Source organism: Gordionus sp. m RMFG-2023, chromosome 2 (genome assembly GCF_954871325.1).
Source record: "Gordionus sp. m RMFG-2023 chromosome 2, tfGorSpeb1-WG-v2, whole genome shotgun sequence".
In the NCBI taxonomy this organism is placed as follows: domain Eukaryota; kingdom Metazoa; phylum Nematomorpha; class Gordioida; order Chordodea; family Parachordodidae; genus Gordionus; species Gordionus sp. m RMFG-2023.
In genome coordinates, this window is record NC_088776.1 from 44,276,958 (window position 1) to 44,295,687 (window position 18,730).

Genomic DNA, 18,730 nt, shown 5'->3' on the forward strand with positions numbered 1-18,730 from the left:
TTACATTTCATGCCAAAGAAATAATTTTTTAAAGACTCAATACTCGGTTAAAGGAAGACCAACCGTTTCTGCCATATTTTAAAGAAATATCGAAATTTACGTAATAATCTTTTGGTTAAAATTTTGACTAAGTCGCTTTTTAAAAAACCAGCCAAATCAAGGTTTTAACAACAATATCACATGATAATAATTTTTAAGAAAACCCACACAATTTAACATTAGATTTAAAAAAATTTATATTACAAAATTTTTAATTAAAGGTTATTAGGAATATGCATGAATAATTGTGTTAAATTTATATGACAACATTTTAAACATGTTATATTATAATAAATTTACTATATTATATGAGTTAAATCATAATTTATCTGCCAGATTGATTTTTTAAAATTATTATTCTTGCCCGATAGGACAATTGTATTTACTATTTTGACAGATAATTTATTTTCATACCCCCCCCCCCCACCAAACCAATAAATTATATTAATACACTATTAAATATTCCGGCCCGTGTAGATGGAAGAGCCGCCAAGACGGAGGTAACTGGGAAATAATACTCTTTTAGCGTCCGTGAAATTGTGTTTCTTTTACATTTAAAAGTGAATATTGTATAAATATTACCTAAATTAGATACTATTTAATTCAGTCATTTTATTGCAAATTATCTACATTTTATTAATATATTGCAAAAATTACCTAATTTATATTCTAAGTTGCTTATTCACCAATTTTATTTTAAAAATGACGAATCTAGTTTATTATTTATTTGAAAGTTCAGCTAAATTGAGGTTTCTTAAAATACTCCCGCATCGGGCCGCTAAAGATCTTAACACGGCTCGGTGACTACCATGATAATCACTCATATAAATATTTAAAAGTTATTAAATAAAATCATTATGAATCCTTTTATAAATAAAATATTGAATTTATTAGTATAATTTTTTTTAGAAAATTGTTAAGTTTTTTCCAAATCAAATTTTAAAATAATTTTTCCTTTATTTGAAATTGTATCATCGAAATATCGGGTAAAAAAAACTCAATTGTTGTTTACGCCATACATTCTTTTCTTGTAAAATAGGAAAGGGGGAGGTGGGAAATCCCAATTAATATATTTATATTTTGTTAAAATTTTCTTTTTAAAATGAAATATAGGAAATCATTTTTAAATTTTTTAAAATCAAGCAAAATAAAAATAAGGGTTAATTGAAATCAATTAATATCCTAATAAAGTGATTTCTAATTTCAAATATATATAGTTATATAGAAAGTGTATACGTGCAGGAAGTTGAGTTTGAAAGCACTCTGTATAAACAAGATTCTTTTCCCACCTTCTTTTTGCAAAAAACATTATATAATTGTTTGTTCCGGTTATAAACTTTTTTAAAATATGGGTTTTGATATTATGTGTATACCTTAGATTTTTATAACCTTTTAAATAAACTTTGATATTAACCTTAAGTTTTTGTATATTTTTTTACAAACCACCCTATATTGGCAAGTTTAATTACATTTCATCTTTAAAATTGAATCATTAGATTCGAGCTTCTTTTATGTAACTACTTCAAAATTAAGTATTACTACAATTTTTGCCAGAATTCTATATACATAAAATCGAAAGAAAAAATGGATTATTTCTTTAGAGGAAATCTTTTATTGTTGTTTTTGTAAAACTCTCTAAGATGTAATAAATTTATAAACCACTAAACTTAAGAAATATGAATTATATATAAAAATTTGGTATTTCGAAAATAAGTTGGGATTTTCAAAAATAATAAGAGTAAAGTTTTAGTCTGTAAACTTTTTTTTAAATTACCTTGTATCAGAGTACAAAGCCCGACGGGTTAAGAATTTCTGCAAAAGTTGCCCGAAAAATTTTCGCTCGGCCCGGTCCATTATAATTATTTTTAATTTGCTTAGCTGGCTCATTAAAATCTTACGAAAAGTCCGCCCCAGCCTGTTAAATTTTTTTGTGCTTATTTCCTTTCTTTTCCAGTGTCAATTAGGGCTCTTATATCTCTCCGTGGCTATCTATTACTTTTTAAACAACCGTCTTTTAATAAATTAGTTGTGTTTGATATTTGTATTGTGTATTTGTAATTGGTTCATATCATTAGTAATTTGTTTAAGGTATAATTATAATACAAAATAAGCATATTGTAATTTATTTTCAAATAGCATTTAAAAAATTTAGCTTGATATTCAAAAAAGTCTATTACAATTTTACGAAAAATCAAGGATAATTACGAAACCCTGCATGATTTTTATGTATACATTACCTGGACCAATTCAGCCCTATATTTTTTTATGTTCAAAATATTTGGCCCGGTACGGCCTGTTATTTTTTTTTTTTTAAATTTTACTATTATATTTTATATAATTAGTGGAGGATGCATTTATTGGAAAGAATTTAGGACTTTTAAAAGCAAATATTTTAAATGATAATTAATTATTTTAAAGCCCTAAATAAGGAAACTTAATGCTTAATTATATTTAATTAGCTTTATTATATAATCGGATGTGATATCTCTTAAAATGAGATACTAATGCTTTAATGATTTAATAAATCAATATAAAACATTAACTATATTATTAGTTAAAAGGTGAGATAGATATTATATCATTTATAATTCATTTATAATTTAAAATTGATATTTTCTTTAAAAAAATTTTTTTAATAAATAATAAAAAAAATACTTTATATAAAGATAGAATTCTATCCAAATTATTTATAAAAAAAAAATTAATTTTCACTCTTAAGATAAAACACTATTTTAAAATAAAATATTTTTGACACAAATTGAAAAGTAATATATATTTTTTATTTATTATAAAGTAATAGTGCCAGTAAATCAAAAATTTAACTAACTAAAAAAATTCTTTCAATGAACAACCTTACGGTATGCATTATATTAATTCTATCACCCATATCACTTTTCAAAACTCTTCATTCAAGCCCACTCTCTTCAGATTCAGGTATATAACTATAAGAATTATAATCAAATTTATTTCTAAGATAAGAAAAATAAAGAAAAAATAACTAAAAAAAAGTGGTAATAAAAAGGAAGAATAATATTACCAAAACTTAGTTTTCGTTCCACAAATAAAGATTCTTGGGAGTTTTTTTTAGTTCCCTTTTACAGTTCCTATCTCTGATCCTAAGCATTATAAAAATAAGATACCATAGTATATATATTGCGTATAATAACAGAATTATTTATCTTTGCCTCAGATAGGCCTTCGGACTTTCAAATTTAGTTAACAATAAAGAAAGTTAACTTCAAAGAGGGTTTTCCCTGTAATAAATTTTAATATTTAAGTAGAGAATTATGAATTTCTATATACTAAAATTTTAAGTTTTTGGCTGATTTAGATCAAATCAATCTATAATCCTTTTTATCTTTAAACATTGTAATATATCATAATTTGTTTTTTGTTATAAGAAAAATCAAACCGTAGATTATTTTAAAGCATGAACAGAAATTTTATCAATAACAAAATTAAATCTATATAACTAATACCTAGATTTCTTTAAAACTAAACAGTCTTACTCATAATTTAAAGGTAATAGAATACAATATTGCAAAAAAATGAATTATTGTTTTATTTCGAAGTTATTTTAATATAGGGTTTACTCTTTTGAGTTAAATGGCTCTAGTTTTGTCTGAAAATTTATTTTTAGGCATTCTTTCTGTCCACAGATGTAACAAGCACTCTCGCAACCCCCCGCATTGCGGGGAGGAGAAAGCCATAATTTTAAAAATATAAGGGTCTAGAGACTCTTCAAATTAATGGTAAAGATTTTTGTTTTTTGAGAGAAACCCCAAGATTTTGCGGTAAGTCTTTGTTTCTATCCTATCTTTATATCTAAGTTTCAATCCAATTTTTCTTGTAAAGTAATTGAATATTTGTGGATATTGTAATTTAAGCTATGAGGTAAAAGTAATCTATCATATTTTACAAAATTTTATGATTTAATGTTAAAAGATTAAACTTAGCCTGAGGTTTCTAGCCTATTTAAGAGAATAAGTCGATATAATTATTTAAGCAGCATATTATCGGAGTAAAACATTAGAAGGTAAAAGGTAAGTTTAAATTTTTATTGTTCACCAATTCTATAATGCGTAAATATTAAAAAACCCTAATAATGAAATACGATAGAAGTACTAAACAATAAGTATGACTTTAACTTTACGTTATAATTATTTACTAAATAAATATACAACTTGAAATGCATTTTTGAAACAAAATTGGAAATATAACTATTAGAGTTCAAAAATTATAGACGTTTATTTATTCTACTATTGGCATTTACTCCCCATATCGGATAAAATAGAAGGAAATACTTTTATTACTACATCCTAAATAATGTCTTTAATATGAGAGGTAAGAACTAGACCTGCAAAATCAATCAGAGCCACCTGGTGACAAAATATTTAGTAGGGCTGATCCATGCCCTAAAGCGTCCTATGGCTCAAATCTTAATAAAAACATAAGGAATGAAATATTTACTCTGGCTTTTTTAAAAAGCTTTTCATATTTTTTAAATTCATTTATAATTAGTTGTAATATTTAACCAGGTAAAAAAAGAAGAATAAAGGAAATATAATAATAAATCTGTGTTTTTACTGATGATGTTACCGCTATGTGGGATATTTTTTTTATTTTGTAATCCAATGATAGACTATCTAAGCTGATATGTATATATCGATAAATATATTTGCTCTATAATTGAGCAGTTTCACTTGGTGTTAAATTATCCGTAAAGTAAATAAAAAAAATCATCTAAAAACTCCGATATCCCCCACTTGTCACTCTACCAGATTAATTTTTTTTTAAATTTAAATATAAAGTTATCAATTAGGAAATGCCTTTTGAAAAATATCCCCCCACTTCAACCTTAAATAAATTACTAGGAAAAACATTTAAAAAATAGTAACGATATCAAACCCTAACTATCTCATATGTTTACCTACTAGATTAATAGCATTGGCCCATCTCTTCCAAATCAATTAGATACACTCTTTCGCAGCCCCAAGCTAATAATTTTAATTTTACCGGCGACTCTGAAAACTATTATTAAGTTCAGCAGAAATTTTTATTATTATAAATAATATTAATTAATCCTACCACCTCCTATAGATTTACGCTAGCCCACATCTGACCTTAGTCTACACCTCATTTCTGTATAGAGTTTTACGGACTATAGCTCTCTTTATCAGGTTCCGAAAAAAAGTATAAATAAACATTTTTCTAACCCTAGCCATTTCATATAAACTAAACTTAGCTTATATCAGGATCCATATCTTGTTGGTAAAATCTAGTGAATGTTTAGAGTTGAAAAACCTTTATAATTAAGTATTACTAAAGTTTATCTATTTGGTAATCCAATGTAACTAACTTTTGATATAGTTAACTAAATTCTATATCCCCTTAGAGGTACGAGGTTTTACTGTAAGGAGCATTCTGAGATAAACTAGAAATTATTTTATTATATCCATATATTTTTAATCCAAAATTATATCTAAAATATAGTTAGAATAGGTATAGATTGAAAATGATTTCAAAAATGCATTAATAATAAACTGGGTTTTTAATGCTATCTATAAAGATCATAACACTACTATATATATTTATGAGTTTACCTAAAATTTAAATCACATTTTTCTAGTTTCATAATTCTTTAAAATTTCTTTATATCGAAAAACTTTAAATCTTTTTTTAAAAAATGAAAAGTATAAGTCAAGGTTATAAAATAATTGAAATAAAATTCCCCTAACACTCCCCCGCCCCTTTCTTCACAAAAAAATGAAATACCATTTAATTTATTATAATTTTTTTTAAAAAAGAATAAGTAAAAAGTAAATAATTTTAAGAATCGAGTCTAAGATTATCCAATAAAATATATGGCGAAAAGGCCAACCAAAAATCTTCCCTTCTTACCAAAATTCTTATTATTTCGAAATTAATGCCATTTATACTTGACATCTACCTGAAGTATTAGCTGTCATTTAGCATTTTGGACCCATACATAACAATTAAATTCACCACTTTTTCACCACTATCCCATATATATTTACTCCCAGGCGAAATTCAAATATTATTTAAATATAATATTTTGTAAGAGTAAATTATATAAAATCTATAAGATTAAAAAATAACTAAAAAAATCCAAAAAATTAATTAATTTTCTTTTTCCCATAGTTACATAAGTATTTGTTAATTCTCTTATATAAAAACATTGATTTAAAATCAATATTTTTTTGATGATATATTACATATTTTAATTAAAAATTATTTCTAGGACAACTGTGGTTTTAAATATTAATTTTTTATTATTAAGAGATATAAATTATATTTCCTCTCCTAAATCTCAAAGTCAAAACTTAATAAATAATTCAGAATTATCAATATAATATATAAGATATTATCTAAGAAAAAATATAACAGGTAGCTAGTAAGCATTGGACGTAATGCAAACAAAAGATTATATCCACGGCCTAATAATATAATATTACAGATATAATTATTTTCTAAATTTAATTACAGTTAAACTTATCTAACCAAGCACACAACAAAAATTATATAAATGCTCATCTTAAATAAGTTACAACTTGTGTATTAATTTACGACCAATCATTCTGCTATTAAATAAGTATATCGAGCCATTTTCGTTATATTTCTTATTTTTAAATCTAGCTTATGTATAACCAATATTTATATTCCAAATACATCAAATCGGTAAAGAGGGTTACTGTCATTATTATTATCATCCTATCAAAGAAGAATTGATTGAAGAAAATAATCTTTTTTAGAAGTATAAAGTCTTAAACGTAAATAAAATTTTGTTTGAGGGGGGGGGGCAGTTTTCCCCCATAAATTTTATTGGAAGGCTTTAGGCAGGAATGTAGTCGAGGAAGATGGCCTGGCACGCAGTGCCCCCTCCATTTAAAAAAAAATTTAGCATGCACTCGCCAGAAATTTGAAATTTTTAAAAAAGTCGGGTTTTTAAAAATGACATTTTTAACATATCAATATTTTTTATCATGAAATAAACATTATAAAATATTTTATAAACACAATGATAGTATAATAGTAGAATTTAACATTTATAATTCAAAAACAAACCCTTCTCTTGGTTTTAAAAGTATTCGATAGTAATAGGAGAATATTATTTTATCAGTTATAGCCATGTAGTGTTATAAAATGAAAAATATTACAAATTATTTTTATAACAGAACAATGGTTACGCACATTAATAAACAACTCAAGATAATTTCATAACTGCATATTATCTTGCAAAATCATACCCCGGTGGATTTTGAATCTGGTCCAGGTATGGGTCCACAATGATGGTTTCTAGCCAGCATAGTACCTTATTGCTAAACAAATGTTAAAGAATGGATAATCTCAACTTTTTTGATCTTGTTTTTTTCATTTCTCTTCTTCTTTTTAATATCTATCCAAATAATTAAGTTTCATTTTTATACTAATAACTTATTATTTTATATATATTCCTTATTATTATATATGTATAATTTATTATTTTATACGTATAACTAATTATGATTTAAAAAAATAAAGCCTTTATTGATCCCTATAAATTCCGAGAGTTATTTAGTCATACTTACAATTCTAAGAGAGCCGATGACGAAGATGACGACGTAGATGCATTGTATTTCGGCAAGAAGAAAAGAGCCTTTATGATATTACCTCAAAGAACTGGCAAGAAAGAATTCAAGGATTACTATGGGTCTACTTCTAAGAGAGCTTACGTGATTCTCCCCAAATCAGGTTTTTGCCTAAATATTATACAAAATATTGAAAATTTATGAATTTATATTATATATATGTGGCAACTGAATATGAAATTCATTGGGCTCGGAAGCTCTCAATTTTAAATCATTTACTGAAGGCAATTTTTTTTTGGAAATTTGAATTGACCGGAAATGAACTGTGAATTTCAAAAATTACCCACATTTTCTGAATTCGTTTTTTTATATGAAAATTTACATAATAATTATATAAGTTAAGGTGTTCAAAGTCAAAAAATTTTTCAAAAAAAATAAATGATTATTGCATTTATAAATGATTTTAAATTTGAGAAATTTTGAATCCCCATAGATTCCATTATCCTACGATTAAAATTATCATTATACTAATTTTTTTTAAAAAAAAATATGTATAAAATATGTTCTAATCGAACAGATTATGGTGAAGCTACGTTTAGAAGTCAACAGAATGAAGGTTTATCGAATTTCTTAAAATCCTATTTTTTTCAAAAATGCCGTTATATAAGATTTTTTAGATATTTTTAAATAATATCATCATGATCGAACGTTGTTAATAGACTAAAACTAATAAGTACATATATCGGATATAATTAGTTTATAATTTTTTAATATTTATATATTTTAGTTTTTTGAAAAATATTTATTAGATCATTATCAGACTTCCTGCCAAATACAACATCCCTTCTCCCTTCTCCCTTCTCCCTTTTGCTACTTAATTAGACTATTCATTTCATAAAAAAAAACTGTTACTGGATATGTTGTATTGGATATGGAATCAATAGGGATTCGGAATCTGCCCATTTTTAATTAATTTTTTAGTATGTATAGAGTGCCAACACTGTGAATTTAAGACAAACTTGTCTTTAACTTTTGAACTACCCTTAATTTATCTTCATTTTTTATAGATACTTTTTATAAATTAAATATACAACATTTAATAGCAAAAATTCTCTATTTACAAGGTAGTTATTCTTCATATGCGGGAATACAATTCCGCCTCAAATAAGAATTTCCAATTTAAAATTCCTCTTAATATAAAATTGAGAGATTTGGAATTCCTATGGATTCCATATCCCAATTCGACAATAGATCAAGGTTAGGTAGCAATTAAATACACAATTACAATTCCGTTTTTTATAATTAGTAACTGTAATTCGACTTTAAAAAAGGAAATTAGTCTATAATTAATTATATCTTTCATGCAATTATTAGTTATAATTACTATCACATTTATAATTCCTGTTCTTAAATTTAATTAATTTTTCATGCAAAACGATCAATCATTCATATTTTAACATATTAGGCATTAGTATAATGTGAGATTTCAATTTTTTAACTTATTTTTATCTTGGACTCTGGCAATAACTTCTAGAATTTCCCTTCTAATGCAATCTCACATTCATAAGAAGATAAATCGAAATGGCCAATATTCAATCCAAAATTTTGTAAAAAAATAACAAAATAAAATGATAAAACCACAAGCGCTATATGTGCAATTTACCATCAAATCATAAAGGACAACAATTTATGTAAAGAAATATAATAACTCTAAAAAAATCCACAGAATAATCAACAACTAGGATTAACTTTCCGGAATAAAAACAAAAATTCTATAAGTCATCAGGCGACTAATGAGATGATAATTAATTTTGAAACTAAAAATCTAAAGCATCTAAGTGTTGAGGATGAAGGAAATTTTATTGAAATACAAAACGTCTCTGCGTCTTTGCCCATCTTCTTTAAAGGCTATAATTATCGGATTTAATAGAAGATGTTTTGATTTAGAGTTTTATTGCAAAGCAAACTCATTCATTTTAGCTACTATTTTACAACCATATTTTATAGATAGGTTAAATCAATGCCTAAACAAAATGATTTAAAATTGAGAATATCTCTATTTCGATAAACACTTTTAAAAGTAAGTCAAAAGATTCTCCAAAACAATCATTTTAATTTTTTTTTCAAATTTGACAACTCCAAATCGAATCAATGATTGTACTTGAAGTGCTTAAACATCCGATTAATGTGTTAGAAATTTTCCAACAGTTAAAAATATGTTTTTATATAACTATTGTCTCCATCAGCACCTATAGAAAGATTATTTAGCTATGCAATATCGTTAATTAAGTATAATAGAACCACCGTTGTTATAACGACCTGTTTGAAAAATTGATAACTTTATTAAAAAAAATTATGCGTTTTTTTAAAATATGAGTTAAATATAAATTTAATATCATTTATACATTCAAGTAAAACATTCATGTTTATTGCTTGCCTAACTTTTTAGAAATCAAGCAGAATTTTTCAGTGTAAATATGATGTTATAATAATTTATATGCAAATAACTTATAATGGATTATATATTTAATTTAGCGAGTAAAGCCTTTATATTTTCAAACATAAAAATACAAATTTCTCATTTACTTTGGTAATTTTTATCACTACTATTAATATTTATTACAATTAAGATGTATCTATGCAATTATAAAACTTTATAAAATCTCAATTATATGTATTTAATAATTATTTTCCTTTTTTAGAAAAGGAATTAGTAATTATAATTAATTACTAAAACAAATTAATTACATTTTTTAAGTAATTATTCCCATCCCTGCTATATATACTATTAAATTTAATATCAAAATTTCCTTCCTTCCTTCCTTCCTTCCTTCCTTCCTTCCTTCCTTCCTTCTTTCCCTCCTTCTTGAAACTATGTTATCCCAATTTGCTAAACATAAATTCATTAATTATCATTTTAGATAAATAAAGAAGATTTATTTTTACTCTTATTTTTACTTATAATAATATCTTTGAACATCTTAATTTAATTATGCCTTAATGTTATTAAAATCCGATTCCTAGCACATTTATATGATTAAATATGATTATCGAAATTCTATAATTTATTAATTATCACTATAGTGATATATCAAACATATATAGGAATACATTTAATTTTTTTAAGTTATTTCATTCTTTTCCAAAGTTTATTGATTATTTATAAAGGTGCTTAGAATTTTAACAATATATAAAATCCGAGTTATTGTACAAACACTTAATATTCAATTACCAATATTCACCTAATTAACTCAACAATGTTATTATTGCTATAATAATCTGATTTAATACCTTTAAAAGGAGGCTGCCACCTACGCGGTCAAAGAAATAGAAGATAAAATTTCATTGGTCAAAGAAATGGAAAGGATAATTTTATTATTGATTGTAAAATTAAATTCTATTTTTCCATTTTATTTACCGGAAAAACATTTTGTTCTTATAAAATTTTTAGGGATAAACTTCGAAAAAATTAGTTTTATTAATTCTATAGTAAGCTTTTAAGTGTCATTATAAAAGGATGATAAATTTGTTTAATATTGATGTTGGAAAGAAATTTTATAGAAAATATATATTCGCAATTTTATGTTTGCACTGCCAAAAAATAGTAAAGATGAAAAATAAATAAATTGAGAGTGTGATTTTTTTTATAGATGCCATTTCCAGACGGAACAATATTTTCAAAGCGATTTTCTGGACAGGTTTCCAGCAATTTTCTTTTATTTTTAACAAAAGGAGTACTAAAAAAGGGACTATAAAAAGAAATAAATATTAATTAAATAATGGTGTGAAGTCATCCAAAAGTGGAGTGGATTAATAGAAAGTTAAATCTAGAGAACTCTAAAGAGATTTTTTGTGATAGGTAAAACACCCGATTTGGATCTCCAATGTCTACTGTTGTTTTTTCTGAGACTTTTAATTAATTGAAAGGCTTTGTCCACAAAGAAAGGAATTTGTGATTAAGGGCACGAAAATTGCATTTTTGTAGTCAAAGCATTTGTTCTTTTAAAATTTAGGCGTGTGCCATGGCAAAGTGGGGAGGGGGGGGGGTTATTAAACTAAATTTAGAAGTGTAGCTCTAGTCTAGTGGAACCAGTATTAATAATGCTATTTTTTTGAAATACTAACGATTTTTTTGGGATAAAATAATATATACCATTTAATAGCACAATTAAAAATATAGAGCGAAATGTAAATCAAATAAGGTTTTAAATTCAACATGATTTTAATTAATTTAAAATTAAAATTAAAAAACCGTTGGCAAATATTTTATGACTTTTTAATACTTACCACCAAAACTCATATAATAACTCTTTGTCATACTCTAAATATTTCCAGCTAGGTGCCTTGAATTTAAATATATCCTTTACCTATAATTTAGATATAAATCAAAGTTATGCCTATATATTTAATATCTTTTTACGTATCCGTCTATTCTTCCGTCTTTTAGTAATTTGTTTATTTCTCATTTAACCCCTGTAAACTTCATATTATATATTCCTTATTCTTTATATCTAATCTATAAGAATAGTTTTTTTTTCATATTCGCTTCCCCAAATATTTGATGATATAGATTGTTTTTTCCAAACGTAATGTTAAAATAGCTAGCATATCAAAATTATTCTGCGGAGTTTTATTGTGACTATTTTACATCTGCGGTGTTCTTGGTGCAAGCTAAATGTTTGCACTAGCCAGCACCATGGCGCACACTTATATTATAATCATTAGTTTTGGGGAAAGTGATAGTAGTTATAGGTAATTAATAACCGACTACCATCTGTTTCTTTGACCGCGATAATAATTGTATACCGATCAACATTACGCAGAGTTAGAATTTGGATTTGATAATATTTGATTTCTGAACGCAACCAATATATAAATTAATGAATATTAAATCAGAATCATCCAAGGAAATGATTGAAATGTTTAAATTTTATTTATTTATTATCAACAATTTCTAAACGTATATTTTATTTTAGACGGCAGAAATCAGCATATCCAAGCCGGGCAACTAAGTGATATTTTATTAAAACTTATCGAAAGCAAATCTTCCGACAATAGTAATGGAAGAAGGGTGCGATTCGGTGTCAAATAGACAAAATTGTTATATTTTAGAAAATAATATTCAAAGATATAAATATTTATAAATTAATTGTGTCTTGTCTATTTTTACAAATTGTATATTTAAAAAAAAACTGTCCCAAAGATTTATTTTTTGATGACTAAATGTTATCTAGTTCGTTATACTATTTATATTTTTAATGTTTTCAATGTATTATTCAAATCCCTATGTTTTAGATACAAAAATTGCATACGAATAAAATAATTTTTAAAATAATCGTAACTTCATTTTTCTCATTTTAGACTATGCCAGCTGATTTTTTCTTTTTGTAAGAACCGTATTAAGAAGAAATCAGAGTTTGAACCTTCAAAAATTTTTTTTGATTTGATCTTATAATATTTTTTAAAATACCATTTTAGGTAAGATTTGATCAAAAATCTCTCTTCGTCAAAAAAAAATCTTCAAAATTTGCTCAAAAATTTTTGATGATTTTTTTCAAACTCAATTGCCAAATATTTTAAATTTTATATCAAATCGTCCGGCTTATATTGGAGTGCCCCCATATTAATTGTAATAGAAAAAAAATATTTTGTGAATTATTTCATGAATAACATATAATAGAAATTTTAATTTATGTTTAAAAAAAATCCACATTTAAAATTTAATTAATAGAATTTTTTATCATGTATTGTCCTTCTTTTTGGAAACATTAAGTTTTTTTTGGGGGAAAATATAGTGTTTTTTTTAGTCATACTTTTATTTTTAATTTTTCAATTAAAATGCGAAATTTTTATGTATCAATTGTTTTTGATAACTTTGATAAATTATATTTATTTAAAATTTAAATTTTTTTCATATTTTTGTTTTGAAATAAAATTTACTTATTTTTAATCTATTCATACAACGCTCTTTTTTATGATTCCTACTTACTTAAAGTGGCCACTTAAAATTATTTGACATTATCTTTATTCTCATTTTACCAGACGAATGATTACTCTAGAAAGGGTTCTTAAAGTCATGAGTAACTATTTAAATCAAAAAATGTTTAAATTTCTAAGACTTAATTATGAAGTTATTTTATCAATTATATTTCTAGATCAAATAACATTTATTCAATCAACTAGTATAAAAACTATTATCCATTTCCGTCCGAGACGTTACTAGCCTTTACAATCTCAGGGGGCTAGAAGAGTTTTTATATAATTTTTAATATTCTTTTGTTTTTTTTAAATATTTTTTTAATTTGATATTGTTCATATTTGTATATAATTTTTTAAATTTTCAAAATAACCTCTTCTTTTTTGAGTAATATTTTCAAAACTATATTTGGTATTAAAAAATTCAAATTTTGATGGGGTTCTTCATATTTTTTAGAAGGCTCGAGCCCCTGCGTTCTTCCCCATAGTGACGCTACTGGTTTCCATATATTTATTCTAACTATAAGGTATTATAAATGTAATTATTTTCAAAAAATATTGTATTCTATTCATATAATGTAGAATGTACGTTATATCGTTTACAATATTATGTGCTAAAATTTAGTAATTTTCAAATAAATCAAAATATTTGAATATAAAAAGTATCAAAATATATATTTTATTGGTCCTATGGCAACATTTCATGCTAAAAAACCAAAAAGCTGGGGCAATTGGCGTTGTCTACTTTATTCTTTTCCATTATATATTCTCATGTTTTTATATAGGATTGAGGTCAAAATGTGAAGGATGACATATGATCATATTAATATTTTTTGTCTTTAACCATATCTTGTAGATTTAGAAGTTTCGTTATTTTTTTTCAGCTTAAATATGTAACTTTCGCCTGCCCTAAGAGACTTTATAAAAAACATGGAATTATTTTGTAAAATTTATCCAAATTAACCGGCTAACTGTTCCCACTCGAAGCATTAACCGCAACCCACTATCTATACACCAAGGATTTTGATCCAAGGCCTTTAGGCAAGCGTCCATGAATATCGAAAATAGGTACGGCGCTATTCTGCACCCCTGCCGGACTCTCCTGAGGACGTTGAAGGGTTCTGAGGTCTCGCCGAAGCGAGAGACCGGGGCCGTGTTTTTTAATACGATTAAATATTTGGATTTTTATGTTTTGGAAGGGGAAGGGCCACCGTTGTCGATTTTTGCCTAAGAAGGGTGTGTTGAAGAGTTTTGATATTAATAGATTAATTAAAAGTTTCAATTGTATTTTTAATAGCAAAATTGGCAAAGTTAAAATTTACAAATAGATATTTTGCTAAAGAATGATTTTAAACCAAGATTTTTGAAGGCCAGGAGAGTGCCTTTTAAATTAGAAGAAGAATTAGAGGTGACAATATAACAATGGCTTCAACAGGGTATAATAAACCCTGTTAGATTTTCTCAATGGGCCACTCCTTTAGTATTGGTTAAAAAAAAGATAATACGTTGAGAGTTTGTGCTGATTTTAGAGTCACTATAAATCCACAATTAGAAAGGTTTGAATATCCTATTCCAAGGATAAGTGACATAATTGCTAAAGTAGGAAATGGAAAAATATGCTCGAAAATAGATTTTTACTCGGCATATTTGCTAATTCCTGTTTCTAAAGAAACTTCCAAATTTTTGACCATTTCAACCCACACGGGTCTTTTTCAATTTCTAACAGTGTCAACTGCTTATTTTCAATAGACCATGGACGAAATTTTTTCTGATATTAACGGGTTATTTATTATTTAGATGATTTGCTCATTTTTGGTAAGGATAAAGAAGATCATTTTAACAAATTAAGAAAAATGTTTACAAGAATGCTGGAATATGGTTTGATTGGAAATATTAAAAAAAGTGAATTTAGCAAAGATATATTTAATATTTAGATTACTTAATAAGTGACAAAGGTATACAGCCAATCAAAGAAAAGATTCATCCGATAAGTAACATTACTGATAAGGATGAATTGCATTCTTGGTTAGATCTTATGAACTATTATTCAAGATTTATAGAAGGTTTTCCAAATTTGACATCTATATTTTTTTTTCTCTTTAGCTTTCACCTTTTCTGGTGGTAAGCTCCTTCAACATCTCTCTCCACTTTATGTTATTCGTACAATCTCTTTTATCTATTTTATACTTCTTTATATTGGCTCTAACTTTATGGCCCCATTGAAGTTTTGGCCTTCCTCTTTTACGTTTGCCCATCACTTCCAATCTTTCAACTTTATTTCCTATGTAGTTCATAGGCCTTCTCATTGTGTGCCCATACCACCTAAGTCTGTTTACCATTAACTTAGTCTTAATGGGCACTACCTTTAAACTATTTAGTATTCTTGTACTGCGCACCTTATCCTTTCTTGTTACCCCAGCAATCATCCTCAGCATTCTCATCTCCATAGTTTGTAGACTTCTCTCGTCTGATTCTTTGGTTGGCCATGTTTCCGAACTATATAGAATAGTTGGTTGTACTATGGAACTGTAAATTTTTCTCTTTAATTTGTGTGGGATTCTTTTGTCAAATAGCACTCCAGATAAAGATCTCCACTTTAACCACCCTTGATTAATCTTATTCTTTATCTCTTTTTCTATTGTGCCGTTTGTTTGTATAGTGTAGCCCAAATATTTTCAGCTTTCAATTGCGGATATCTGCCAATCATTTATATCAATACTCTCCGTTTCATCTCCTCCTATCACCATATACTCCGTCTTTTCTCTATTTACTTTTAATCCGTGCGTTTCTAGGATATTTATCCAATTCACTAACCTTTCTTTCATTTCATCCTTGGATTCGGCAAGTATCACAATATCATCTGCAAATATCATATTCCACGGGACTGTTTGAGGTATAGACTGTGCTAATACATCTATTACTGTAATGAAGAGAAGTGGGCTGAGAGCCGACCCTTGATGAACTCCTTCGGCTATTGTGAAGCCTGCTGAAGTACCTGTTGTTGTCCCATATAATATCCTCTATTATTCTTATATATTTTTCGGGAACTTTTTTGTGGCGTAGCGCCCACCAGATAAGTTTTCTTGGGATTCTATCGAAGGCCTTTTCTAGATCGAGAAAGACCAAGCTTTTTGTTTTCTGTATTTTTCACTCATTTGCCTAATTGCATGGATAGCATCGATTGTTGATCTTCCAGGCATAAAGCCAAACTGTGTCTCTCCTATTTCGATTATCTCTTAATTTTTTTTCTATTATTTTTTCGTATAGTTTTAGACAGTGTGACATTAGTTTTATGCCCCTGTAATTTTGACAATTGTGTGGATCCCCTTTATTTTTGAAGATAGGAACTAGATAGCTCTGCCTCCATTTTTGGGGGACCTCTTCATTTCCAAGTATTTTATTGTACAGATTTGTGAGGAGATGTATTCCATCATCTCCTAGTGCTTTAAGGCTTTCTATTGGAATATCGTCTGGACCCTAGCTTTGTTGTTTTTCATATGCATGAGGCATGTGATTATTTCTTGTTCTGTTATAGGTTGTACAAGGTTTTGACAAGGGGAGTGTTCATCTAGATGCAATATGTATCAATTTCCCATCTTTATTTTTGATTACTTTCGGAGCTCCGTTTATATCCCTAGAGTTCTTTTCTCGCTGTTTGGCTTTGCCCTTCTTTGGTATGTAGATCTTGATTTGGCCCTAGCCACCGCCTTTGTAGCTAATCTCTTGGATTTTTTGTATCTTGACTTGTCATCTGCATTTTTGGATTTGTACCATATTTTATAAAGGGCTTTTTTCTCCTGTATAGTGGTTTGTACCTCTTGATTCCACCACCATAGTTCTTTGTGTGATTTGTTGCCTCCTCTTGTCAAGCCTAGCGTCGATTTTGCAGTGTCTATTAATCTGGATGAAAGGTCTGTCCATATTTTTTCACTGACTTGTGAGCAATTTATTGTTTCAATGTTTGCATTGATTGCAAAGGCATCTGTCATTGTTTTTAATTTGCCCCATTTGATGCATGGTTCCAGTTTTATCTTATTTTGAGTGGATTTAACTGTCTTTTTTCCTATAGTAGGTGTTGGTTAAGGCAAGGTCGAAGGCTTCATCATTTCTTTCTCCGTATCCAAAACCACCATGATGCCTTTTGTAGCTATCTCTTGCTTTCCCCACATGTGCATTTAAGTCACCACCAATTATGACTAGGTCATCCTTAGGGATTTCCATTACGGCTTCATCAAGGATAGCTCTAAAGTCATCTTTCTCTTCTTCCTTGCAACCCGTTTGAGGAGCATATACTGATAGGATGTGTAGTATTGATTGACCAATGCAGAGTTTTATCTTCATTAGTCTATCAGAGATCCTGTTGACTTCTACAACTGAGGAGGTTAGATCGTGACTGAGGATGATGCCGACACCGTTCCTATTGCTAACAAGTCCATTATAGTACAATTTATACCCATCTCCAATTATCAAAGTCTTCTGTCCTTTCCATTTCGTCTCTTGTATGCACGCTATATCAACTTTTCTCTTGTTCAACATTGATGCCAATTTTCTCGTCTTACCTTTAAGCGTCCCAATATTCAAACTTGCTAATCTTGTTTTCTTTGCTTTGACGTTTACTTTACTTTTCACAGGACGGAGGTCTACACCCTGCGCGTCGCTTGGAGGGAACGCCCTATCTTTCATATTCATATTTTCATTTGTGTCCTTCATTTTGTTTATTGGACAGATATTCTTAGCACCCGGCTGTCCAGGCCTGTCGGTGACCGGGGTGTCATCTCTAAGCTCCGAAATTCATCATACCATATGTCTTTACACATCAGTCATCGAAGAAAAACTTGAAAGTTTTTATGGTTCTTACCAGGATTGAACCCGCGTCCTTGTTCATGCTCGTGTTTCCAAGCCTACATCTTACCCATTAGGCCACCCCGGCGATAAATTTGACATCTATATGAATTGCTTAAAAGAAATAAAAAATTTAAATGGGGTATTAATGAAAGAGCTAGTTTTTGTGAAATTAGAGAAAGATTATGCAATGCACCGGTTCTTGCTCATTATGATAGAAGTATGAATTTGTTTATTTCAACTGATGCTTCTAATAAGGGCATGGGTGCAGTTTTATTTCATGT

General features: G+C 27.4%; 1 protein-coding gene across 2 annotated transcripts; it reads left to right on the forward strand.

Annotated features, from left to right (window-relative positions):
* Positions 1-2,741: 2,741 nt before the first annotated feature.
* LOC135924789 (uncharacterized) lies at positions 2,742-12,925 on the forward strand. 2 transcript variants are annotated; one of them, XM_065459895.1, is made up of 4 exons: positions 2,742-2,973; positions 7,582-7,791; positions 8,206-8,244; positions 12,605-12,925. In XM_065459895.1, the coding sequence occupies exons 1-4, from the start codon at positions 2,883-2,885 to the stop codon at positions 12,718-12,720; spliced, it is 456 nt and encodes a 151-aa protein (XP_065315967.1). In that variant the 5' UTR covers positions 2,742-2,882; the 3' UTR covers positions 12,721-12,925. The 2 variants fall into 2 exon arrangements, with proteins under 2 accessions (XP_065315967.1, XP_065315968.1); XM_065459896.1 differs by lacking the exon at positions 8,206-8,244 and having other exon boundaries at positions 2,743-2,973.
* Positions 12,926-18,730: the final 5,805 nt, after the last annotated feature.